The sequence below is a fragment of the Engraulis encrasicolus genome, chromosome 6, assembly GCF_034702125.1.
Source record: "Engraulis encrasicolus isolate BLACKSEA-1 chromosome 6, IST_EnEncr_1.0, whole genome shotgun sequence".
NCBI classification, from domain to species: domain Eukaryota; kingdom Metazoa; phylum Chordata; class Actinopteri; order Clupeiformes; family Engraulidae; genus Engraulis; species Engraulis encrasicolus.
In genome coordinates this window covers 21,900,824-21,928,686 of record NC_085862.1, presented here as the reverse complement: position 1 = coordinate 21,928,686, position 27,863 = coordinate 21,900,824, and the positions used below count along the sequence as shown (strand labels likewise).

The 27,863-nt window shown below is 44.9% G+C and overlaps 1 protein-coding gene across 3 annotated transcripts; it reads left to right on the top strand.

The window, feature by feature from the left end:
• Positions 1–27,716, top strand: si:ch211-129c21.1 (uncharacterized protein LOC563087 homolog). Of its 3 annotated transcripts, none has more exons than XM_063200922.1 (15): positions 1–146; positions 7,660–8,441; positions 9,023–9,168; positions 11,328–11,390; positions 12,868–12,966; positions 13,499–13,598; positions 14,463–14,573; positions 16,753–16,904; positions 17,488–17,660; positions 18,700–18,856; positions 19,911–20,133; positions 23,246–23,361; positions 25,652–25,821; positions 26,125–26,177; positions 26,520–27,716. In XM_063200922.1, exons 2-15 carry the CDS (start codon positions 8,324–8,326, stop codon positions 27,278–27,280), a joined length of 2,442 nt encoding a protein of 813 aa, XP_063056992.1. In that variant the 5' UTR covers positions 1–146; positions 7,660–8,323; the 3' UTR covers positions 27,281–27,716. The 3 variants fall into 3 exon arrangements, with proteins under 3 accessions (XP_063056992.1, XP_063056994.1, XP_063056993.1); XM_063200924.1 differs by lacking the exon at positions 1–146 and adding an exon at positions 237–306; XM_063200923.1 differs by lacking the exon at positions 1–146 and adding an exon at positions 1,051–1,959.
• The last annotated feature ends 147 nt before the right edge of the window (positions 27,717–27,863 follow it).

Genomic DNA, 27,863 nt, shown 5'->3' with positions numbered 1-27,863 from the left:
ACTCAAACTGTCCGCCCTTTTATCAGGTGGAACAAGTCAACAATCGTGGGCTAATCTTCGACATTTACAGGTTGCTCGAAAAGGTTTCGTTTCGTGTCTGTTGAAAGCGTGTAAACTTGTTTGAATACACTGAAGGTGACGAGAAGGTAAGAGCTTTAGTAAATGTCTAGTTCACTAAAGACAGGTGTTTGGCACAAAATTTGAACATTGGGTAGGTAACCGCAACTGCTATCGAGCCAAGGCAAACAGGCTCACGAAGTCAAGTGGACGACCAGCCAATAACCAGTTGTAACTCCATTTTGAAAGGTTAACCGTTGTAATTGTGTAAATATCACTACACTTTGCTAGTGCGTTGTACATTTACACCGAAACTGTACATGTATTGTCACAATATGTTGGACTAACTTTAGCTAGTAAGAGGGGGCTAACATACGTTTAGTTTAGTGGCGTGGTTAGTCGTAAGTTGCTTCAACTGGTTCAGTTGTTTAGAGTTGTCCAGAGTTAACCCATGCAAGACCATAATGCAATTACGGTACTTGTGACAACTAGCGGCGTGTGTCATCCTTACTATTAATATTAGGTTGCTGGTTCTCTTTTCTAGAAGACCAATTTTAGACGTGAAAGCTCTGACCCGTGTAAATCGATATCTCCCATCAGTTGTCGGCTGTAGCCTATGTGATTTAAAGTCAAACTTAAACGTAACTCTATGCAAGGCATTTTGTCCTTGAAGTCAAATTTGTTGTAACACCGGACTTTGGAGCGTCCTGTACAACGCCAAATGCGTATAACAATCCGATTCCCGTGCAAACAATTATACAGGACAGTGAACAAGTACTCCACGCTATGGTTGTTTCAGTGCCCTTGCACCGATTAACTTTCGAAGATAAAGCCGTGTGGTCAGTGGGATAATAGTTAATGCGTCTACCAGGGCAGAAGAACTAGGCTAAGTTAGATTTGAACCTGTCCCTGTTCATGCTGGATTTACTACAGTTGTAATGCACATGATCCAAAATTATCTCGTACACATGTAGTGCATTTTGGTGACCCATGTTTTCATTATGGGCAGGTTTAAAACACCTGAAATCTAGTTTATTTTATGACTTCATTCCATAACATGTATTTCCATAAAATGAAGATTCCAGGTTGAAAATACACTATATGACCTAGGCCTATTTAATTTGTTTCCTTTTGACGTTCTGAAATTGGTGAGCAAATTATGACTAATACCTCCCCTTGTACTTGACATGTTTCTCAAGTCATTCATGTTTTTTCCCTTTTGTCTTTTTTGCCTCTGCTGTGCATGTTACGACTCGCCCTTTACACATGTACACTGTACACACCCTCTGATATACTTACACCATGGGCCACACAAAAGCCATGCATCTTGGCACGCTGACTTGACTATATTCCAGTCATTGTTGATATAACAGCAATCATTTTTGGTATAGGCTATTTGGTCAGTTATTTTCCACCAAATTCTCACCCAGTCCTTGTTGTCAACCACCTAAACAGGCTTGTATTATTTTCTAAGAAGTCATGTGTTCCCGGATTTGTGAGCAGGCAGGCGAACCCGAGGCCATATCCTGTGTTGGTTGTGTTATCAGCACAAAAGAGTGTGTAATGCCAGGAGGAGTGTCAGAGGTGACGGACCATCCTGCAGCCTGTTTCCTGCCCAGCCCCAGCCCCAGCCCCACAGTGGAGTGGACTGGTTTGGAGTGGAGTTGAGATACTACTTTGGCCTCATGTGCTAGTCCTAGAACTCTAGTCCTGAGTCAATCAGTTACTCGGGGAAAACTCCCACAAAGCTTTCCTTCATGGTAGTTTGCCGCTGACCCGTCGGCGAGAGAGTAGGGGCAGGGTACTTTTGAAATCGGATTACCCCCCATGGCACATACTCACACGAGCTTATATTCAACAACCTCTTTGAAGTGGACCCTGCTATTACCTGCTCTGTGTGCGGTAAGCTTACGGTCTGGTGATTTAATGGTGCATGTCATACTGCTGTGCTCTGGAATATGGGTGGTGGTGGTCATGTCTTTGAATACCGTACTGCTTTTGAGATTACCGGTAGAGAAGGGGAACTGTATTGGAGTTGAGGTGAGTCACTGTACAGTGCCGTTCAGTCACAGTCTTTCTCTTATCTGCAGTGCCCAAAAGAGTATCTGGGCTAATCGATAAGGTTTTGTTAAATCTCAGCAGCAGTGGAGAACATATTGCTCAATATTGGAAATGCCTTCTTGTTGGTGAAATTGTTGCTCTGCTTTTAAAATGAATAACACGGTCTTGTGTTCTTTGTCTTAGAGCTGCTATAGAACGTCCAGTTGCTGATGTCTACCTTCAAGTCTATTGACCCATTTGTTTTTTTTGTTCATGGCCTAGAAAATGTTTGTCTGTGACCTTTTTGGTTAACGTGGTACAATTTTAACTGTTGGTGTATTTCATGAAAGTACTAAAGGGCAAGGCTATATGATTCACTCATGTTCTTTCTGGCTGTCCAGGCCCTGTGCTCTAGTAAGCTTAAATAAATAGGCTAGGCCTGGGCTAAGGTTTTGTGTTGTCTCGTAGCCATCAGTGTAGCACCAAAGCACGCCCACAAGGGACGTTGACAAGCCACATAAGCTTACTTGTTTTGTACAATCAGCATGGGCTGTTGCTTTCATTTCCCATCGACCATGTCAACTACCTGGTTGTGTGAACAATGTATGTCTATGATGTAGTCTGACAGTTTCAATTGGAAGAGTTGTTGCACAAAACAGGTAAAAAAGCTCAGTATTTACAAGGCATAATATGCATGCACACATCCACACACTTAATCATAACTACTACACACACATTCATCTCACACTAGGATAAGGGTACAGTTGCGTAATGTGTAACAAAAGCTAATGACCTCGACACAAAACAAACATAGCAGGCACGACATGGTCTCTTGTTTGCAAAACAAATACCAATGATGGGGGTAAATTACCGATTAGTAGTGGGTAGCTTGATCACTGTGTCTAACTGTTATTGTTAGTTTGATTAACATTACTTCACTTCTGTCCAAACCAGCTTATTGATTTTGGTTCACTGGAAGTAGAACAGTCTCTGGTGTGTTAGGTGCTTTGCACAAAGGGAACTGGAGCGAGCCATGGCTGAGGGTGACCACACACCTTCCTACTGGCTTGGGTGGGATTTGAACGGGCAACCCTCTGATCCCAAGACCAACTTCCTTCCTAAGGATTAGACCACAGTGGCCCCAAATTTGATTAATTGCCCAGACCTACAGTCCTTCCCATAAGTTTAGTTGCCTATTCGTTACTTTCAATTAGTGATTTGTCTTCAGAAGTCACTCATGAAGGCTACAACCCTCCCACATGAAGTTTTATGTAAGCTTACAAAAAAATCTTGCACTGATTAATCAGTTTATGAATGCAGAAAGGGCAGATTTTGGCAAGACAAAAGTCTTGTCGCCTACAGAACATAATGTGAAAAATGTGCAGACAAGTTACTTCAAATACACAAATAACCAGACTTCAATCACTGAATAACTTTAACCTCTTCAACAAATGAGCATTGGCCATGTTTAGGGTCATTGTCAAGTTAGAGAACAACACAATAAAAAACAATGAAGGGCAATGAGTAATCGTAACATATTTGCTATTTGTACAGCATCGTATATCCCTGTGTTTATCATTTAACTTAATCAATGAAAAAAGCTCAAACACCAGCAGCACTTGTGCAGCCCCACATACGAGCTGTATCCCTACCATATTTCACTTCAGGCAGTGGCACCATGCACTTTTCTTTATCTCCAACACAGTACAGCTTTGATGTCATCATACGATGCACACATACAGTTTTGATGCTATTAGTTCTAAAAAAAGATTGATCTTGGGATCATGACTTCAGAGTAGAGTCCCATTAGGTAATTTTTTGTCAGAATTTGGCCTGGCTGTGGAAGGCTGTGGAAGAGGCTTTGGTTGACAACACCCACGTGCACAATTCCTTACCATGTGCGGAACATTGTCATGGGAAATAATTGGCCCATTTTAGATTTCTACTTCCTTTTGACAAATTTTAACTTGCAGAACAACTTTCTCATTTGAAAAAGCCACTTTCTTCTGGTACACACAACACTCACTTGGGTGCAAGATCGGCCAGCCCAGTCACCAGACATCATTGAACATGTTTGTGGTAGGATGACAGCATGGGAAAAAAGACAAAACCAAAATATTTGGATTGACTCTGTCCATGCAAGATTGCTTTCTTTGCAGTTTCATATGGAGATACAGTGAGTCCTTCAATATCTTACTCAGTACTATTTTCTGATGTTATGTTACCCATCTGCTCTTTTTTCACATTATTTTCTGTAGGCAACAAAACTTTTGTCTTGCCAAAATCCGCCCTTTCCATGTTCATGAAATGATCCATCCTTCTTCCGTGCAACAAGTTCATTGTAGCACATAAAACTTCGTTTGGGTGGGTTGTAGCCGCCATATCACTGACTTCTGAAGCCAATTGATTAATCGAAAGTGAGGTTATTAGTTTCTGTTCCATCAACATGGATAGGTAACAAAACTTCTGGGAAGGACTGAAGCTGTGAGCAGTGGCTAAGCTGCAGACAACAGCTGGTCATTAGGGCTACTCCTCCCCTTAGGATGGGTGAGCTCACCACAGTGTCTGGTTGGTAATGTCAGAGATGCACACTACAACAGCGTCTGGCTGGAGGTGCACGTCACAGAGTTAGATCACCCAGCACAATAGACAGCCAGGCAATGTGTCATGGCTAACTGTCTAACCTGCACAGCTAGAGGGGCATTGGCATGGGGTTACCTTGGCTGACGCACACAGGCACACCAAAGTACAGAATTGCGCAAAATCACAGTAAATGTTCCCTTTTTTGACTGCTAAAGTAATACAGTAATAGCAAACTATGGAGGAACCCATATGACATAGTTCAACTTTTTTACCTTGATGGTATTTTGGAAGTGATATTTTTCAGTTACAAGTCAGTTTATTGTATCATGGTCTGGTTGACACTTACATGGAATTGCCCATATCAAAGTTATGTGGGCGCATGGGTATATTGGGTATATCACTGTTTGCCTAACCGGAGGGCTGTGACATGTCCATAAAATCTACTCATGAAGAGCCAGATTCAGAGACCAGGTTCATATGACCGTGGTCATACTAGTCTTTACCCTTAGTATTTTCTTAGGTGTCTGGATGGAGAAAAGCAAGAAATACGAGGTGTAAAAATGATTATTTAGTCTAGTGTCTGCTGATCAATGATGCCAGGAGTGATTCTGCTCATTTTAAGTTACTCTCTTGTTCTATTGAGTATTGTAAGTATTACACTATTGTGTTCTTTTGAGTAAAGTGTTCTTAGATTATCTCTTATTATTTGATCTTAATTTCTGAGAGCATATGATGCCGGATTTAGTGCATTTAGTGTGCATGCTGTTGAATAGGCTATTGGTGAATGAGGATGTTTAGGGCTGTGTGTATCCAGATAGAGGAACTGATGAAAATGTGCGGCAGGTTAAAGAGAACAGTGTAACGTGAACAGCTTGCTGGAAAGTCCTTTTAATTATGCAGTAAAGGCAATGAGGTCCCGTTAGTAACTTTGTCAAGCATTAGGCTTATGTGAAACACTGTAATGGTTGATTTGTTGACAGGCCCCGATTGAAGATGGAGAGACTGACTTCAATGTAGACCTTTAAAGGTCCACTAAGTTAACAACATTAATGTTCGTTATACATTTATTCTTACCTAAAATACACAAACTCAAACCTTGAGTTAAGTGAGAATTGTACTTGTCAAAATCATATTTTTTAGGGAAGTTACGTGTGCTCTGCCTGCATTTGTTGGTATAAGTGTGAAGCGGTAGCTTCATAAGAAAGGCTCTTATTCCCTTGACTTTAAGTTATACGATTTCTTAGATAGATCTTCAGTTTACTGGTGTGTCAATTTAAGGTGGTCAACTCTAGCAGAGGTTATTTTAAATGTATTGCTGGTAATGCGATGCTTCTTCCTAAATTCATTCATGTTCCTTCGGAAAGACCTGTGGGAGACTGGGTCTGACAGCAAGCTGGCCTGGCTAAAATGTCTAAATTACCCCCTTCCTTCTTCAGGGCATTCCCTTCTTTTCTTCACTCCAGCTACCTCTCCCTACCTCTCCTCTCCTCTCCTCTGTTTTCATCTGGGCCCCCCCTCCTCCTCTTCATCTCATCCGCACATGTCGTGCTGTCAGGCTGTTGCTCGGTTGTTAAGGCCTGAGATAATAGGATGTTGTAGCCGCGTGTGTACACCACCACCTGAGGCACAAACTATGCCCGGCATCACCAGCCCCTCTCCAGAGCAGCGCGTTGAGGCCTGCCCCGGGAGCAGGTCTGAACAGGGGAGCGGAGCTAGTAGGATGGATGAATGGAAGGACGGAGGGATGTGAGACTGGAGAGAGAGACAGAAAGAAGGAGGAATGGAAGACAGGAGAGGGGAAGGGAGGGAGGGAAAGGGGAGAGAGGGATATAGTGTACAGGAAATTGAGAAAGGGAGGAGGTGGTAGTGAGGTGTTGTTTTCTGACGCAGAGGTGGGTAGGGAGGGAGAGCTGGAAAGAGATGTGGTGAAGGGAAGCGTGAGGGGAGGGAGGCAGGGAGGGAGAGAGGGAGAGTGACAAAAACATGAGGAGGCATGGAGTTGTAGAGGGATGGAGGGAGAGTTGGAAGACGTCAGAGTTTCTTGGTGGAGTCAAAGAGAGGCCAAGAGATAAAGGAGAGAGAGAATAAGAAACGACTCTAAAGATGAACAACTCTGGAAGACAGTGGAGATGGGATAAGGTACAGCTATAAGGAAGGAGGAAGGGCTGTGGCTGCAAGGGGGTTCTTTTTGGGGGAGAGGAATTTAGATGGATACCTTTATTGTCCCTAAGGGGAAATTTGTTCTCACTACACAGGGTGGAGTTGCTGCAGAGCAGCACCTAGAACACCTGTCAACCCACCTGTACATTACATATGCACAATACAATAAGACAAGGGAATGGTGGGGTGGGGTCGGTAGACATGGACCAGGCAGGTAGACGGGTGGCATTAAGGAAGCATAATAACAACAGTGAGAGGTGGGGGCTGATGAGCGTGAGAGAGAGAAACTGGGAGGTGGTGAGGAGATGTTTGGTGGAGGAGAGAAGAAAGGCCAGCAATAGAGGGAGGGAGAGATGAGAAGGAGGCGGTGATTGGTACAGTACAGAAGGGAGGCTTTGGGATATCTCTCCATACAGGTGTTGGTGCCAAAAGCCATCCATCAACGAGCACTTGAGCTTGGCTCTTAACTGACACAAAGACTCCCAGCATTCCAGTACACTGCCTCTGTCTGTCTCACTTTGTTTTCCCTCCTTAAGTTCCTTCCATAGGTTGGAATATTTGTGGTGACGTTGGCCCATGGTAAATATTTGTGACAAAGGTAGTTGACGTTTGTGGTTTTGTGTGTGTGTATATACATGTGTGCTTACACATACTCAGTAATCCCGTTCCATACCCAGAGCTATGCGGTATGAGAGAGTGGTATTTGGTATTTTCTCCGTTTGGAGTGAAAAACAAGGGAGTTAAACAAGAGTTAAGATGTGGCAGTCCTGGAGTAAACTGCCTTTTGTCTGATTGGCATGCGTTCTTGTCTCCCTGTAGGTTCCAATGGCGTTCCTCTTGAGGCCTGATTGGGGCAGTGGTGCCCACTAACCCTCCTGCAAATCTGTCCATACCAGCCAATGGCAATGCCTCGCTTCTGCCGTCATCGACCAACCAGAAGTTGCCGCTCCCTGTGGAGCCTCATTCCTACCTAGCAGTGGGTTTCTGTGAGACCAAACTCATCCATCCCATCCCAGCCCTTGGACCCATCACTTCACTACCCACCGGCCCACTCGCTGGCTATATAGATAAGGTGTCCGGTGAGACCAGAGCCCAGAGATCATCCCAACAGCTCCCTACCCTGAAAGTGAGACTAACCTACCTGCATCAGGCCAGAGAGGCAGTGCACTCATCCAGCACAGCCGACCAGCCCTCTTCCCCCTATCTAGTACTGGGTAGTGGGCACACCAGGATCCACCCACCCATCCCAGGCTTCCGGGAAGTACTCCAGCCTGCAAGCCACGTGTGTCGCTCCCCTTCCATAGTAGTGAGATCAACCCAGCCTGCTAACCCCCTTCGTTCCTGTCTAGTTCTGGGTACCACTGACGCCAACCCACCCGCCCCAGGCCCCCGGGGAGTTCTCCAGCCCGCAGGCTGTGTATCTGGCTCCCGTTCCCCGCGTGCTGCAGCTGATGCCGGACAGCTAGATGTGGGGCTGAGAGCCATGCCTGGGCCTCGCCTCGCTTTGCTGGCCCTCCTGTGTGCACCGCTGCTCTGCCTCGCACACGGCCAGCAGCCCCCCGTCACAGCCCCCAGCCCACGCAAGACTCTGCACCACCAGGGTAAGTGCTCCGTCTCTGATCCTCGCAAGCTGCAGCTGTGCGGTAGTGAAACAAAAAATGTAATGCACATGTCACTTGTAAAGTCAGCATTATGAAAATGTGTAAGCGTAGACAAAAAAATAACCCAACTTATTTTCGTAGCTAATTTTTCTATTTTCAGTCTAAAGCTGTAAATACCTGCAGAGTTGTGACATTAAGGGGTGTTTTTTGTTTGTTTTCCTGGAAACTTGCCTATTTCCTGGGCTATAAATAATCATAAACTATTGATTGTTAAATTTGACCAAAGCTTGATGACCCACTAGGCTCTGATTAGTTGTGTGTGTGTGTGCACGTGTGTGCACGTGTGTGCACGTGTGTGTGTGCGTGTGCGTGTGCGTGTGCGTGTGTGCGTGTGTGTGTGTGCGTGTGTGTGTGTGTGTGCGCGTGTGCGCGTGTGTACGTGTGTGTGTGTGCGCGCGCGTGTGTGTGTGTGTGTGTGTGTGCGCGCGTGTGTGTGTGTGCGCACGGGTGTGTGTGTGCGCGCGCGCGTGTGTGTGTGTGTGCGCGCGTGTGTGTGTGCGCCCGTGTATGTTGTTGACCAGATGCCCACGCCAGGGTGTTCCGTGAGGAGGGCGTGTGGAACTACACCACCATGCTGCTGAGGGAGGACCTGGGCCTGCTGATGCTGGGGGCCCGCGAGGCCATCTACGCACTCAACATCAGCGACATCTCACACAGCCAGTCTGCCGTACGTCACACTAGCTCTTCTCAGTGTGTGGGTCCATTCCAATATCTAACCTCCTGTCTTCTTGTGCTTGTGGCCTTGTGATGCGAGGAAAATATTCATTGACAATAGAAGTTTTATTCAATATCTCACAAAAACACTAATCAATTCTCATTTGTAATTGGAATAATGAATGTGGAAAAGTTCCCCAAAAGTATTTGTGCGTAGGCAAGCGCAAGGCGCAAGGCGAGTATGGGAGGTTAGATAATCGGATGGACCGCGTGCGTGCGTGCGTGTGCATGTGCGTGCATGTGCGTGTGCACGCACGCACACACACACACACGCACGCACCTGTGGAGTTGGGGTGGATGATGGGGTGGGGTTGTTGTATTATACACCACCATGCTACAGTTGTTGAATTCAAGTGTTATGTTAGATCAAACGCCATACGTTTCTCTCCTCTGTCAAGACCTCTAAAAAGCATTTTGGTTTGAAATAATATAAATAAACCAGGATATGTTGGGCATTCGTGCAAGTCTTTGAGTGTTTCTCAGGTCTTTGATATTCTTGAGTGGTTTTTGGATGGTTGTCAAATAGTGTTGCATCGATACCATTTTTTGGCCCCGATACCGATACCCGATACCAGACTGTGCAGTATCGACCGATACCTATACCACCCTATTTGAAATGTATATATATGGTCGACCAAAGGTCGTCATTTACTCCGACTAATCGATTAATCGCCAAGTGATAAAGCAAAGTGGTATGGAAGCTAACGAAGTGCGAGTTAGCACCATTACGTTGCAACATAGCATTTTGGAGCTTCGCATTATGCGCCGACGTGCCTTCACTCTTTACACTTTTTACACCGTCTGCAATAAACGGATAATTATGCGAGACGAGACCGATGCAGGCGGCTCCCTGGAGTTTTGTCAACCAATGGAATGAACGAGTCGAGTGAGGTATTGTAGCAAACGGTGCCGGTAGAACTAGACCTGTGTATGGGTGCGTGTGTATGAGAGAGAGAGGGAGGGAGAAGAGAGCAGCATCTGCCGTGGTGGTGAACTTGCATAATTCAACGCACCTGTTGCTCGATTTCGTGTGGTTCTTCTCGCCCGACGTTAGTGACCATTGGCTGACAAGCAATCTGTATCCTTTTCAAAAAGGATCCCATGTTTTAGAGCTTTAGAGGGGGGGTGGGGGGGTCGCCGCCATGCCGTGATTAGTTTGTCACCTTTTTGAACCCTCCTGAGTTTGCAGGTATGTTCTATCCTTGTCAAACAAATCAACAACACGTCTTCCTTTGTCACGCCTTCAAGTTAAGAGTCCTGAAAGCCCTAAGACGAGACGCTGTTTTTTTTTTTTTCCCCTCCGCTGCGACCAATCGACCAATGGGATTCGGTCGACTATTTTTTTTTTTTGGTCGACCAACGATTAGTCGATTATTTGCGGACAGCGCTAATGTAAAATCATTGCATGGCTTTGTCAGGCTGCTACCTACCTTTGTGAAACAGGAAAAAGTGTGAATCCAGCAAAACTTTTTATACTTTTTAAATACCTTTATGAAATAACTAATTTCAAGGCTGTTCAAGTGTCTTACAAGCGCCTGTAAATGGTATCGGTGCCCTATTTGTTGGTTCTCGCCGATACCACATTTTAGTGCCGATCCACCGATACTGGTATCGATATCGGTGCTACACTATTGTCAAATATGAACGTCGAAACAGACCAATTTGTCATTACTGTGTTTAGCGAGAGAGGAGTCGTGTTACTGCTGCAGTTTGCCAACCACTGATTTCATTTCAGCCTTGTGTAGATTTGCTTATTGTGGTTTTTGTTAATCGGCAGTTACGCTGTCTGTCTGTGCCTGTCGGTTATCTTCGGGCTCCTGTTTCTGTTGTGCCTCATTCTACACCATCATGTGTCTGAGCACCGTCTTGGACCCAAAGCAGAGGGTGGGGTGGGGGGGTGGTTGTGTTAATGAAATTCTCCAAAAAACATTGGATACATTTACATACTTATATGATAGGGTGCCAAATGTATGTTTGCCAAATGCCTTATGCAACTCGGCTTGTTTCACAAATCTAAATCATGTGTTAAATGTTAACTTTGAGTCTGTGTATTCATCTTCTCCTGGCTCCTATGCTGCTGACTTACCATTGCTCTGCTCTGTCCTGCTGCAGGTTTATTGGCGTGTACCTGAGGACAAACAGACCCAGTGCACCTACAAGGGGAAGAACGCTGATGTAAGTACAGCCTCAGTTCCACCTCTGCACGGCTGTAAACAAAGCCTTCACACATTACAACGATGACTTTATTGGTGTGTTTGCGTGTGAATGGCCCCTGTCTTGACTGCTCATTGGCAGAAGCTTGAGGCATTGTAAGGGCATGTTTGGCGATTCAGACGTGCTTATTTAAGAAATGTGAGCTAAGCAGCGAACAGCATGAAATCATCTCCAACTTTAAAGCCAGGTAGCAGCCAAATAAGCAACAAACCTTGAGAGGTAGGGTGTAATGCTGGTTTTACTCAACTGAGACGTGCTGTTAGGCATGGCAAAAGCAGGCGGCTTACTCATTTTACCTTGAAACACCTTGAAACATGACCCTGCCAATCATCGTCTAGGAAAGGAGCAAGCTGTTTTAAAAGCCCTCTTTACTCAACTGCCCTGCTCTGACTGTATTATCAAAGTTGGTCAATATTTAACATAGGTTTTGGATGTGTTTTCTATTCTGTTTATATGATCATTCATTCAAAAGTGAATCTAACCAGTGTGCCGTGATTTCATCTAATCTGTGTTCGGTAACACTTTACTTTACGGATCGCTAATAAGGTAGTAATTTCATGTTAATTTCATAGTTATTTCATAGTTATTTCAGGGTAATAACTGTTTGTTTTTAGTAACAACAGCAAAAAAACCAAAAAGTTTCCAGTGCATTGTGGTGACACCCTGATGACTTGCAGCACGGTGACACTTTGTTCACACACACACACACACACACACACACACACACACACACACACACACACACACACACACACACACACACACACACACACACACACACAATGCACTGGAAACTGTATGGTTATTTTGCTGTTGTTACTAAAAACAAACAGTTATTACCCTGAAATAACTATGAAATAACTATGAAATTAACACAAAATTACCACCTTATTAGTGATCCGTAAAGTAAAGTATTACCCTGTGTTCTGTATTGCTTATGACTGCATCACCACCACCTACTGTTCATAGGAACTTAATTACTCTTCAGGATAATTCATCCTTTTAAAGGAAACTAGCACCTGTTTTGTTATGTCTGTGTATTTTGTTTTCTTCCTTTGCATTGTGTGTTGTTAACTTTTTCCTCTTCTGTAAGGTGATGGGGATACATGGGTCTGCTTAAAGTGAAATTCAGCATGCAGCTAATGGGACATTCTATTGGGGGCATGGTTTAAATTTGAAATAGTCTTAGTGTGCAACAACAAATATCATTCCAAAAGTTATGCAACATCAGCAGACACGTCACAGCACAGCAATAACTTAATGATATGGATGATATTTTAAGTATCTCCAGAAGTTTTTATTTTTTAAATGTAAACTGAAATGGCCAGGGATCTCAGAAAGGGCTGAACAAAAAATGCTTTATTGTTGGGTATTCAGGGTAGTGTGAGCAATGGGTATTGGCCAAAATTCTCCTTTAATGTACTGTAATGTAACGCAGGTGGAGTGTCGAAACTACATCCGTACGCTGCATAAGATCAACAGCACCAGCATGTACGTGTGTGGCACCAACGCCTTCAGCCCCACGTGTGACTATCTGGTGAGTGGGCATCACATCTGCATCCCTAACAACCTGAGGCTGCACACCTGTGCTGTGCATGACTGTCTAAAAGTCATTTTGGATGAGCAATAAATCCGTTTACTGTCTGACTACCGTGGTGTGAGTGGCCAACACGTCTGCACTGGCATCGAAATAAGGGTGCACTCACACCTTGTGATGGGAGTGATCATCACTACGGTTGTAGTGGGTGTGCTCTGACTTTCACTTCAACAAACTTGACTCTTTGGTGAAGCGGTCAGAGATCCCAGTTTTGTTTGTTTGTATGTTCAAAGCGGGGTGGGGTCACTCTCCTCCCCTTCTCTACACATTTCTCCAAAAGCTGCCTCAAATTAATGTGCAAGCTCTGCCTTGATTTTCGTGTTGTTTGTATTGCCTATGTGTTAGGGATTGAATAATAATGTGATATTGAGTGGCTGGTAAAAATGTCTTAATGTGATGGCTGGCAAAAGTTCACACTTTTGAAAAGTTAATTTCCACCCATGTGTGTGTGTGTGTGTGTGTGTGTTGGCAGGTCTTTGCTGATGGTCAGCTGAGGCTGGGGGAGGTGCATGAGGAGGGGAAAGGGAAATGCCCCTTTGACCCCTTACAGAGATACGCCTCCCTCATGGTCGGTAAGTACGTGTGTGTGTTTTCTCATCTCATACGTGTGTGTGTGTGTGTGTGTGTGTGTGTGTGTGTGTGTGTGTGTGTGTGTGTGTGTGTGTGTGTGTGTGTGTGTGTGTGTGTGTGTGTGTGTGTGTGTGTGTGTGTGTGTGTGTGTGTGTTCTCATCTCACCCTCTTGTCATGGCCATGGGTGTGTGAGTGTTTCCTCGTTTCATTCTCTGTCATGGGTGTGTGTCTGTGTTTTGGAGATATATACACACACACATACAGAGGGAGGCGTGTGTGTGTATGTTTCCTTGTCTCATCCTACCCCTTGGCTGAGACTCTAGGCGTCCCGCCCAGTAACAACAACATCTTCATTACTCCTGCTCTGGCTTCACCTCACACTCAAACAATGTCTGAACTCTGATCACTCCTGAAAACATTGATTTCAGAGACGACCAGCGAGGATGTTCTGAACAAGAACTGCAATGTTGGTCTTTGATTTTTTAAAAAGAGGGAGTTTTCAGTTGTCTCTTTCTTTCCCCTTACTCCTGTTTTGTTCTGTCTATTGTCAGTGATGTTGGATATGTACAGATCTATTTTGATAAGGTTCACATTGACACACAGCCTTGGTCAGTTCTTGGTATGATGTACACCCACACATGGTCTCAGTTTGTCACGCTCTGTCAAAGCCCCAGAAGCCCTGTGTGCCCTCTGGAAGTGTTGCCCCCTCTGGCTGACTTATTGATGTATTACCCCTGTGCCCTGTCTGACTCTGCCCTGCATTATCTTGCCCTCCCTGTGTGTGCCTCTCTCTCTCTCTCTGTGCCTGGCTTATTTATTTATTAGCCCTGTGCCCTGTCTGCCCCTGTGTTCTCTTGCCCTCCAGGTAATGACCTTTACTCTGCCACGGCTATCAACTTCCTGGGCTCGGAGCCAGTGTTGCTGCGCAGCTCCCATACCACCCTCCGCACAGAGTTCAAAAGCTCCTGGCTCAACGGTACACAAAAACACACACACGCGCACACACACATGCACACACACCACCCTCTGCACAGACTAGAGTTCAAGTGTTCATGCCTCAACGCTCCTTAACCACACACATGCACACACAAAAGCATGCACAAACGCTCATTCGCTCTCACACATGCACACTCTTTACCGATCTACTCCACTGTCTTTGAATAGAAATACAAACACACACTGACGCTCACTCAGCGCTGCGTCTTTTGAACTCTTATCTTGTCCTCTGTCCATGAGCACAGAACATGAAAGTGCACCGCCTCATAAATGGTGTAATATTTGCATTACTGCCTGTTCATTTGGAGTCATCACTGTCCTAAACCATAAAGTACATGAAGTTAAACTGCAGGGTACTGAGTCACTCTGGTGTCACATCTCACATATGGAGTTTATAATGGGGGCATCGAATTTGCAAATGCCAAACAGTTTGGCGATTATATTGGACCATCAGAGGCAGGCATGGCAGTTATGATGGCTCATGAGGTAGGCATGGCTTTACTATAGTTCTTTCTGTCACACAAGCTGCACGTGGAATGTGAGGAGAGGTGTAGATGACATTTAGGGTGATTGGGGGATGTAGGTATGGTGTCAGGGGTGGGTGGCACAGGAGGTAGGCATGGTATTGGGCAGTGTTTCCCAATCAGGGGTACACCAGCACACTACAGGGGGTACCTGAGGAAAAAAATGATGATGACAAAAGTATAGAGCACAGTCAGATTGGGATGGAGGAAATGACATGAGTGAGGGGGTACTTGTGGTATGACAAAAAGGCTTAGGGGGTACGCAAGAGAGAAAAGGTTGGGAAAATCTGGTATTGGGGGTGACAGAGGAGGTGTAGAGATGACATTTTGGATTGGATGACAGCAGATGTAGGCATGGAATTTTCACATGCTGTGTGCAGAGTATAATGACTGGCAGGAAGCCATAGTGGTTATGGTGACACATGGGGTAGGCCGTAGGCGGGGTATTTCCACCTGTAGGTTTCAATGGAAATCAAATATTAATCACAACGTCACACGTGTAGGTTACAATGGAACAAGAAATGTAGATGTGGCGTTTGGCTTGGCTCATCAGACGTGTTAATAGGAAGAGGTTGTGCGTATCCAAGAATCTAAGTATAGGTCCTACACTTAGCCAGGGCACATGCTTTTGAAGAGGTTATGTTTACAGTTTTGTTGTAAAATCAGCTTTTTTCTTAACATATGTATTTTGAATGTACTTCTCTGCTGTAATTGGTTTGCTGACTACCTCCTCTACAATGGCACATGAGAGGAAGGCAGCATGGTATTTTGGGTGCTACAAGGAGAGGAAGGCATGGTATTTTGGGTGGCTTATGAGGAAGGCCCGGTATTTGGTTGGCTGTCAGGTGTTGGGTTGCAGTGACTGTCTGGGTAGCCGAGCTGGGGTGAATTTCTCAAAACCAAAGTTGCTTACTACATTAGCTACTTTGTTGTTTTCAATGCATTTTCCCATTGGCAACTACTGAAGTTGCTAACAGACTAACAACTTCTCTTTTGAGAAACTCACCCCTGAACCACAACGCAAGTACCTAATGAGGGCAGGCCGCGTTGTGATTGCTCTACCTCCCACACAGTAGCCAGCTGTAGTTAGTCACTAATTAAACCGCTGCTGAATGCCTGCCACTGTGGGGAGGAGAAACATGGCTGCTCTGGCCAGGGAGGAATGCCTAGCATTCTTCTCTGCTGCAATAAGTCAACACAGGGCAAAAACATATCAGAGTCACAGCCCAGAGAGAGAGGCAGAGCTGTTTCAGCATCTTTTGCACAAACAAAAGTGAGTTGTGTAGTAGTGGTACGTGAGGCTACTTGCCCATGGTGCGTGTGTTGCAACTTCCAGTGCAGTGTAGTGTAGCGTAGCGCCCCAAAGTATTCCAGCTATGTGTCGCTAGGCTGCAGCACAAAGGCATGCTAACAGCATCTGTCACTGGTAGCCCCACTCGGTTAGCACCGGTGACTGTTTGTCTACGTATGAACAGAGTGCTTCTATTTACTTCATCATTGAGAATCTTCTCAAACATTTCCCATTAAATTATGTCCTTGAAAAGCAGAACAACTGCAACATGGTTGGCACTCAGCGAGTCTAGTTTTGTGTTGTATTTTTGTTTTGTTTATTGTCTTATTCCTCCACTTTTTCAGAACCCAACTTTGTGTACATGAACCTGGTTCCGGAGAGTGACAACAGTGCCGATGGGGATGACGATAAGGTGTACCTGTTCTTCAGTGAGAACGCTGTGGAGTACGACTTCTACAGCAAACTCATGGTGTCCCGAGTGGCCCGCGTCTGCAAAGTAAGCACATAAGCACACGCACACACACGCACACACACACACACTTGCACTAACTTGTAAAAGCAAACTTATGTTGACCCGAGTGGCCTCCATCTGAGGAGTGAAGACTAGAGCTCACTTTGCAGTCAACAGACACTTTGTTTATTAGGGGGGGGGTTATATGTGCATACATCGTTTGATCATCATTAGTGTTTGGATATGTTTGTGAGCCACTCATGGATGTGGCAATAATTGCAGGCGTCCAAATGACATTTAAGTATTTCCTCATTGTTATGGTCTTATACTGAAAGTATACTGCATGCCCCTGCATGAGTGGTGTGCGAGTTTTGTCTGGGCTCAACACTTGTGCTCCTTGCAGGAGGACGCAGGTTGCCAGTGTATGGTGCAGCTGTATTACTTTAAATGCACGTCCTGTAGAAGTGTTATGAATGCATCTCCTCTCTCTGAGTGTCCTGTGGAAGTGTTATGTATGCATCTCCTCTCTCTCTGAGTGTCCTGTACAAGTGTTATGAATGCATCTCCTCTCTCTGAGTGTCCTGTGGAAGTGTTCAGTGTATCCTCTCTCTCTCTCTCTCCTGCGCAGGAGGACATGGGCGGCCAGCGTACGCTGCAGAGGAAGTGGACGTCCTTCCTGAAGGCGCGTCTCGACTGCTCGGTGCCGCAGCCCAGCCTGCCCTACATCGTGCAGGACATCTTCCTGCTCAGCGGAGACTCCTGGGAGGACGGGGTCTTCTACGGTGTCTTCACACCCCAGTCGTGAGTCTCATTAGAGAGGAGGGGGCGGTTCTATTGCTGTTTTTGTTTTTGTTCTGCATGCTTGAACGATGACTGCAGTACCCACAGTTCTGAGTGTCATAAGAGAGGAGGAGCACTTTTATTGCTGTTTTCTGTTGTTGTTTCATCATGCCATAAAGCAGCCGACTTCTTTCTTGGACTGTGATTGCAGCATTAATGGTAGATTTGTTTTAAAAAAAAGTTTGTAGTTTTGGTTTGTAGGTCGCAAAAAGGTATGGTTTGGTTTTGATGAACGCATCAGAGTCTGGCTTTATTAGAACTGCTTGGATTTGGTAATGAACTGGATCCCCATCTCCTCCAGGAATTACTAGAGGTCTGAGTTCTCTGACTGCCATTCTTGTTGTTATTTTGCTCATTCAGAAATGCAGCTTTGCAAGCCTGGAGTCTCTATTCTCACAGCATTTTTTTCATGTGGAAAAGTGTTTGCAAAAAAAAACCCTATGTGTACAGCTTACCACTGCCCATCATGACCATGAGAAACTTTCACAGAGAAGCAGCTCATTTCATTTTAATATTGCTGTTCACTTTTAAGTCGTAAGGTCCCAAAAGGTAAAAAAAACATTCTCCTAGAGACGGGCATTTCCCCTCTTGAACACGACTGTGCCAAATGAGAGGCCTGAGAGCAGTTTTAGGATGCTCTCGTGTTGTTTTGTCACCATTTTTACAGCATTCAGATGGCGTGCTTAAGTTTTGTCACTTTGTTTGCACAGTGTCACACAGGGGCACAAACGGTAGTTTTGCACAGCACAGTGTGCTTTAGATCATGTGCCTCTGCCTGCCTTGTAATTACTACTGTAAATTACTGGAAGAAGTGTGTGCGTGCGTGTGTGTGTGCGCGCGTGTGTGTGTGCGTGTGTGTGTGTCTTTGATGCATGGAGCTCTTGGACATGTGTGTGTGCATGTGTTGTACAGTCCTCTCACCTGTCTCCATAGTGTGTGTACAGCATCAGACATTACGTTTATGTGCTCATATTTATGTATTTGTTTGTGTGTGATGTAGGGAGTCGTCAGACTTGTCCGCAGTGTGTGCGTACAGCATCACAGACATCAGGAATGTGTTCTCGGCGGGAAAGTACAAGACGCCGGTATCAGTGGAGACCTCGCACATCAAGTGGGTGATGTTCAGCGGAGACGTGCCCTCCCCTCGACCTGGAGCGGTGAGTGTGTGTGATTTGCTCCGGCTGGCATGGTGTGAGTGTGTGTGTGTGCATGCGCAAGTTTGTGTTTGTGTGAGTGTTCATGTGTTTGCTCTGTGTGTGTGTGTGTGTGTGTGCGTGCGTGCGCGTGTGTTCTTGCTTGGCCTGACAGGGTGAACGTGTGCGTGTGTTTGCCCTGTAATTGTCCTTAAAGCATGTCTGGGCTGCCTGCTTCACACTTGTAATCCTGCTCATGAACACTTAGTCAGTAAAATCTGAGAGATCTGAAGATGCATCGTGTTGCCCTGTGCTCATGAAAACTTGGCCAATAAAATCTCTGCGTGAGCTGTGCTTCATGTGTAAAAATCTTTTGGTGGAAACGGCTTCCCCCTTACTTGGTGATTTTATGTTGAAGTTCTGTTGAAGCAAAACCATAATATTGAAATCCCAGCGTCAGCGTTTTGCCTCTCATCATCTTTATTACCTTTCACAGAAATGTACTGTCCTCTGTCTGCATGTAAGGCTATTAACGTTACCACTTCTAAAGTGAGCAGTGTAATAACCACAGGCATAAGCAGCATTCTAATTTGACTACAGAAACAGTGGACTTCGTGTGCACTTACAGAGCAGTACATGGCAGTGTGGTCCCATTTCCTGACCATAGAAACTATTGTTGTCTTGTACTGTATGCTTTCAGTGCATATTGTAAGCGACTCGTCTGAAGTCTTCTGTTGTCTTGTCATAAATATCTCTGGTTGATTGTTGGTGTGTAATTTATGACTTGCTTGACATCTTGTCTATTTCCGTACCTTGTCTTCTCTACATAAACATCTTGTGTCTATTCTGCTCCGTGTATGGTATCTATCTGCTCTCCACTGTGTGCATGACCAGGTTGTCTTGTGCCATGCCTCTGTCCTCAGCGTATAATCACCCATCCTTAAGCCAGCGCTTCTTTTATGACTTCTTTGTCTTCTATGACTTCTTCTATGTCTTGTTTGGTGTCTCTGTGAAATGCATAAGTATCTTCTAATGACTTGTGCATAAACCTCTTGTCTGTTGTGGTTTCTCCTGTCAGTGCATCAACGACGCGGCACGTAAGCAGGGCATGAAGCGGTCTTTGGACCTGCCAGACAAGACGCTGCAGTTCATCCGCGACCGGCCCCTGATGGACGACGCGGTGCGGCCCATCACCGGGGCCCCGCTGCTGCTCAGGAGGGGCCCCGCCTTCACACGCATCGTCGTCGACAACGTAGCCTCGCTGGATGGACAAACGCACCCTGTCATGTTCATCGGCACCGGTGAGTTGGTCTTTGGACACACACACACACACACACACACACACACACACACACACACACTGAATCATGTTCCTTGGCACTGTTGCGTTTTTCTGGTTGGTGATGCACACACGTACAGTTAGAGATGACGGGTAGATTAGGAGAGTAAGGTACTTCATGTTTATAGAAGCAGAGTAAGGCGACACTATGGAACTCTGCTTACAGTGGAAATGTGCCTGCAGGTGTATTAAAGGAGAAGTCCGGCCATTTTGGGTTCATATCACATCTTGTGTAGCCCCAGGGAAATGGGCCAAAGCGACTACAGCGAGAAAGTTACATGCGGGCTGCGCAAAGTTGTACAATTGCGCCGTTTTCAATAAAGCGTGGCCCAGCGGGCAAGCTTATAACCTTTTATATGAAGCTCATAACCTGCATAAAAATGCTTTTGGACTATTGGCCGTGCTATCCATTTTATTTTTGTCCACCAAAGACGACTCTCAAGAACCCAAAAAACACATGTCCGTGTGTTATTGTTTTCTAACAGTCAGCTGTCTCATGAAACACCCTTTTTTGCGTCACATGACTGCTGGAAGCGTCACATGACTGCTGGAACGAGCGCACATTTGCTCACCCAGACGCTCATGATTCAGTCGCGAGAGAGAGGCGCCTTTGGGATATTACTGTTTCATATTTTGAGATGGATATTTCGTCGCGGTCTGATATTTCAATGGAAGAGTTTGACGGTCGTGGTTATCTTTTTGAACCAGAATATAGGCTACAGATGAAAAGTTGTTGCCACAATGGCACGAGGATGGCTCACAGTTTACAGTTTCGGGGGCGGGCTAGATTACAGTTTCGGGGGGCTACATACTGTTGTACATACACCTATACATCACTATATTTAGCCCATTACCATACTGGACCCTAAATTCACTTTACTCTTCTGTACAGCTTCATTTTGCAACCTTCATTTCAGTGAGGGCTAGTACTAATTGCTGTTTGTTGTTGAAATAAACAATGAAAAAAATATAATGGAATGAGTGGGGTTTTTTTTAATTATTATGTCACAGATCACAAAAAGGTGTTACCTGTTACCAATATATTACCTGTACAATCTATTTATAATTTGCATATTCACGTCTGCATTGTATACTTGTTTTTGTTTTGAGTTCGAAAGTTGTAGATTTTAGAATGAGTCCTCTGCTTCTCTGAATTCAGAGTAGACTCCGGTGGGGAAGGGGTACTTCAATCTTATCACTGCTATTACACAGCTGGGCAACAGTTTTCAGGTCCCTCGTCATACTCCTCCATTGAAACATCAGACCCGACGAAATATCCATCTTGAAATATGAAACAGTAATATCCCAAAGGCGCCTCTCTCTCGCAACTGAATCATGAGCGTCTGGGTGAGCAAACGTGCGCTCGTTCCAGCAGTCATGTGACGCAAAAAAGGGTGTTTCATGAGACAGCTGACTGTTAGAAAACAATAACACACATGGACGTGTGTTTTTTGGGTTACTGAGAGTCGTCTTTGGTGGACAAAAATAAATTGAATTCCTATATGCTATATCACTTCGACGATCATTTTTGCGGACGCCTGTGGAAGACTGAAGCTGAGAGAGGTGGGTGCGCCATTTCTGATAACTCCAAATGTATCGTGTCTGTGCTAGCTAATGGAATGGTTAGCCACTGAATGGAGCTGTATTTGTACCCAGAGCATGTTCAAAACGTCCAAAAACATTTTTATGCAGGTTATGAGCTTCATATAAAAGGTTATAAGCTTGCCCGCTGGGCCACGCTTTATTGAAAACGGCGCAATTGAGCAACTTTGCGCAGCCCGCATGAAACTTTCTCGCGGTAGTCGCTTTGGCCCATTGCCCTGGGGCCACAAAATATGTGATATGAACCCAAAGCAGCCGGACTTCTCCTTTAATATTACCAGAGGTGGATGGCCTGGAATGAGGAGTAAGTTTAGCTTCTTTGTGGTGTCATGTGTTGTGTTATGCAGCAGCTATGTATGTGCATGTTCAAGACAAATTTCCCTCAGGATGAAGAAAAATAACCTTGTATCTAGAATTGTAGACCTGTGCTGTCAACCCTGATGATTTCACTAGATTATTTCATTTAGCATACTGGCTACGTCAGTTTGTTGTCTACAACAAATATGTTGTGCGACTGCTTTCTGAACCCAAACTATCTGCCACTGAGTATGACTTCACATTTCTGTGCCTCCTGCTTGGTCCTCCTCCAAGGTGTGGCACTAATCCCCATCTATGCATACTGCATAACAAGCAATCCATGACCTTTGACCCCAGGTTATTGTGCTTCCCCAGGAAGTGTGTTGTCATGGCGAATGTTGACATGTCGGGTGACCTTTCCCTGCTCCTCCAATCACCTGGCTCACTGACCTTAACATGCTTATAAACCGTAAACACAGCAGCATTCCAACACACCGCAATTACGACATTCAACTATGCTACTATGCTGACGTGTGTGCGTGTGTGTGTGTGCGTGTGTGTGTCTTGAAGAGCAGCTTTAAGATTCTGTTGTCACTATCGGCATTACTAGTGTAAAATCAATCCCATTGTATTGTTCTGAGCAGTGCCATATTATTGTTACTGATAGTATGTTTCTTTGTTGTCTTTTTTTCCACAGGCTTTTTGTGCGTTAATTTAAAGTGTTATTACACTCTCTTTGTGCCTCCTCCTGCCGAAGGTGCCAGGCCAGAAGCATTCTGTTCATTGGTTGTCTGACTGTGCATGAGTCATGAGTCCGTGGATCCATCTGTCACACATTTTCCAAAATGAGTTGGTACCTGAATAGGTACATGAACAGATGGCTGGATTTTAGTTGTGTTTTGTCTCAGCAGCAACGGTTGAGCTAACCTTCTAGCTTAAGTGCTTATAGACCTTTTATGAGCTGTTTTATTAGTCTGGAATACTTATACACAGGTTCTTGTGTACTGAATGAGAAAGTCATGCTCCACGTTAGATATTCTGATAATGTTCCAGAGAGACCATATCAAGGAGAGGAGGCAGTCAACTTTTTTTGAGTGTCGTTATAATGTGACCTGTTGTATTGTGTTTTGGTGAGCGTGTTGTGTAAATCCCTGTTTGTCTGTGTCCCTCCCCAGAGAACGGCTTTGTGCAGAAGGCTGTGAACTATGGAGGCGACATGCACATCATTGAAGAGGTGCAGCCTCTCGACACAGATCAACCCATCAAGACATTACGCCTGTCACTCAGCACGGTAAGAACACATGAAGCACTTAACCACTTCACTACACACTGAAGTAAGCAATTCCTTGTGGACCAGATGCTTTCACTTCATGCAAAAAGTCTAGCCGTTTCGTACACAGTCTCACTGTTTTTTGTTGTTTTTTTAAACACGTGTAAGAGATATTGTACAATCCCTAGAAGTGCAGAACACACCTCACAACACTCATATTAATGTTTATAACCTTATCAGAGAAGGGAGGGAGGGAGGTTTTGAGACGGGGTGAAGGCTGCAAAACTAATAATAAGCAGAGATGGGACCAAGTCACTAATTTGAAAGCCACAAATAAATCTCAATTCCTTCCAATCAAGTCCGAGTCAAGTCACAAGTTAAGACAGATATGATCAAGTGAAGTCAAAGTCGTACCAAGTCTCCAAGTCTCATATCTCTGTAGTTTAATGTCACAACTTTGATGCACGGCAACAGTCACATCCGTTATGTTTGACAGACGGAGCGTGATTTGGAATATTTCACCCTCAAACTTCGCCTACGCTGAGGGTGGAAAGTGCGGGCAAAAAGCCCATGGACACTTCTCTGATGTACTACACCATAGTACTGCAATGACACTACGCTAGCGAGTACTATCCTTGCATGACTGATCCTGTACACATGCCCATACCACATCCTAGGCAGGCCCTCTGGCCACACACGCACACACACTCTTCACATGCACACACATACACACTTCACCTGACAGTTAGGCAAATATTTGTCAGTTCCTGTCTGAGAGATATTGATTGTGATCAGGCATGTGCGGTTCTGCCTGGTTTTGAATGCTTCCTCTGTTTGTGATCACGGGGGCGAACAGATGCATTTACATAAAGCCTCTCTCGCGCTCTCTCCCCCTCTCTCGCACTAGCTTTCTCTCGCTTTTTCTCTTTCTCTCTTTCTCTCCCTCTCTCTCTTTCTTTCTGTATTCACACTGAGGTTTGGTGATCTGGGCTGTGTTTCCCAAAAACTCTTAAGTAGTACTTAAGCACAAGTTGTACTTAAGTATGAGGGGCCTCCTAGGCAATATATCAGAAATAGGTCTCACATAATCACTAAAAGTTCATACATGCAGTATGTCACCAATATTCTTTTAACAATATTTATAAAATATTTTTTCTCGCACATGCAAATAAAATGCTTGTGCCAAGTGCATGTGCAAGAAAAAATAGTGTATGTGGGCTTATAAAAGGATGGTATGCATAAACATTTAGCGTTGTGGTATATTCCCTACTTAGGCTTAAAGGTGCACTGTGCAGGAAATGGTCAAAAAAGGTACTGCAACTATGCTGCTCATTGAAAATGGGTTGCGTATTGCCAAATTTGTCCTTTTCATGAAAGTTTACTAAGTAATAAACAAATATTTCCTAGTATGGCCCAAGTACAGTCAGTTTTGCTAAAAATGGCTATTTCTGGAAATTCAATATGGCAGACCATGGAGAAGATCCCCCTTTTCATGTATGAAAAGTGCAATTTTTCCTGTCTTAATGAATACTTCGAATTTGATGGTGGTGGTAATTATTCATGAAAAAGGTAACATTAGTGAGCGGGTAGCATGAATTCTGGAAATAAACAACTAAAAATCTCACACAGTGTCCCTTTAAGTACTACTTAAGGGTTTTTGGGAAACACAGCCCTGCTCTCTACACCAGTTTTCAGAGTGAATAATCTTTTCAGTCATTTACTTTAGTTTGAGATGTGAAGGACTAATACGGCACGTCATTTTTAGTAGAGTAGAGTAGAGTATCGTTTATTGATCCCAGGGGGAAATTAAGGTGTCAAGTAGCATACACACATAAATAAAGACATAAAGACATTGTCCACAAGACATAACACACATATTTACACATAAAATAATCATGTATAGCTCACTGTTGCATATATATGATTATTTTATGTGTAAATATGTGTGTTATGTCTTGTGGACAATTACTGTGTCTGTGACTGCTCGATCTTGAGTAGAGTGCTTGATCAATGTGGTTTGCAGTGTTGAGTGTGTCATAGGGCACTGGGCTAAAGGGGTTTCACATCTGAAGGGCTTACAAGCCTCTACTGGAGCATAGGGCTCACAGCTAGTCTGTGCTATTGCAAAATGCATAATTGTTACTATCGACATTTGCTCTGAGTTTATTGTGCAATGTGTTTCATTCACACAGAGGTAGTGCTTGTGAAAATAAATGTACTGTATGTGAAGGCATAACATATGAAGTACCGCAAAATGCGCCAGGATTACGGTAAAATGTGGTATGAATAATTGTGTGTGTGCTGTGTTCAGGGCCAGCTGTATGTGGGTACAGAGGCGGGGGCTGCCCAGATGCCCCTGAGTGATTGTGGCCGCTACTCCTCCTGCCTGGACTGTGTGCTGGCTAGAGACCCCTACTGTGCATGGAGTCTCACAGACAGCGTTTGTGCCACCCTGCCACGCTCGCCAGACACCGACGATGGGTACGATACTCACACAAACTTCCGCTGTGCCACCCCTGCCATGCACACCTGACACATCGCACATACACACTCCTCTGAAGCTTGTTGAACCTATTAATATCATCTCTGTCTGATTATACACACACTCTGCCATCCTGTCTGTGCCACTTAATATGTCGAGGCCTTTTTTGTTTTTTGGGGGGAGAAAAATATTAAGAACAACAATGTGTGCTTAAAATATATTTGGATTTTTAGGATGTATTCAAATGCCTATACTGTAGCAACTGAAATGGTTATGTTGAACTGTCTTCTCTTTATTTTCAGGAGTTTGCTGCAGAGTCTTAAAGCGGGAGATGCCTCCTCCTGTCCAGAGCCTAGTACGTACTCCAAATATCTTTGCAGTCATCATTATCCATCTCCCTAAAGTGTAAAATTTACAATTGGGGATCATGGCTCAATTTAAGAATTAAAATTGGGTTAACTGTGTACATAACGTAACATAAATCAAATTGAAAACATGCTGCACAGTCATACTTTATGTGTCATGGTGTATGTACCAGAATATGAGGCACACAGACAAGATCATGTCATAACGTCATGTGTCTGCACCAGAAATCTGTGATTCTGTGGTTTACAACAGAAATTGGTGTTTCTTTTGTGTATCAACTTATTAAATGTGTGTCTTAGTAAACTTAGTAAATGTGTGTCTGTGTGTGCAGCTCCGGTGGCGTCCAAGGCCACGCATGTAGCTATGGACAGCACGGTGCGTCTGGACTGCCAGGTGGACTCCAACCTGGCAGAGGTGAGCTGGCTCTTCAACGGGGAGCCTCTGCAGGTGTTGGTCCAGAAGCACTACCTGTTCCCCCAGGGCCTGCTTCTCCTCTCCGCCTCCACCAGCGACCTGGGGGAATACACCTGCCAGGCCACCGAGCACTCAGGTGGCCACCCCTACTCACACGTCATAGCCGCCTACCAGCTGCTGCCCCTGCAGCCTGTCATCCCAGAGCCTGGCGTAGGGGAGGGAGGGGGAGAGGGAGGGGATGACCAGGGGGATGGGACAGATGAGGACGAGGGTCCTGGAGCTACTGAGCCCCCAGTTAGCAAGGTGACTGCACCCAAGAAGGGCACCACCACAACGGGTGGAGACGACGACTCGACCCCCGAGCAGCCTCAACCCAACGCAGAGGTGCGGCAGGTAACGGGGCTGCAGGTTGCCGTGGCGTCGCTAGCGTTGATTCTGATCGGTGTGCTTGGGGTCGGCCTGTTTCTCGGCAGGGGTCGCATTCGCTCCCGCTTCCGATCGACACCCAGCTCCGCCAGGAACGGCACGGCGTACCACCCGGCACCGCAGGGCAAGGAGGACAACCACAGAACTGACCAGAACTTTAACACCCCCACCACCGTCACCTTCAGTGGGAAAGGGGTGAGCAACGGACCATCGGTGGCCATAACCACCATCGGAGAGGAGTCGGAGATTTAACACTGGATGCAAACTCATGACACTGAGCTGAAGGACTCAGGGAGACGGGGAAACTTGAACATTGACCTCTGCTGGAAAAGTCACTGTCATCTCAGCAAACCAAATAAATGAACATTGAATGGCTTCAGATTTTTTTATATTCATGTCATTCAAGTGGTAAATATTTTTCAGCCCTTCTTGGCTGATCAGAGAAATGGCAGCATTTGGTATCTTTTTGTTTCTCAAGAAGGCCTGTAAGGCTTATGCAACGTCAAGGCAACACATTTTTCACTGACTGAATGAATGAATAGTCAGATCACTGCCGTGTAAATGTTGTATAAATAATTTTTATAAGTGTATATTTTGGAAAAAAAAATGTTTTTGTATTGCATTTGTAAGCCCCACCCGTAGCATATGAATAAGATCCAGTACGCTGTATTAAATTGGGCTTTCTCTACATATGTTGTCATTACTTTAGTCTTTTCTGTATAGATTATGCTTGAGATTTTGGCCTTCAAGATCTGATCGGTGTCTTTTTCCGTCCTCCATCTGAAAGTGGCTTTATGCATGTTCCCTGCTAACAATCATGGCAAAGCTGTGTTCT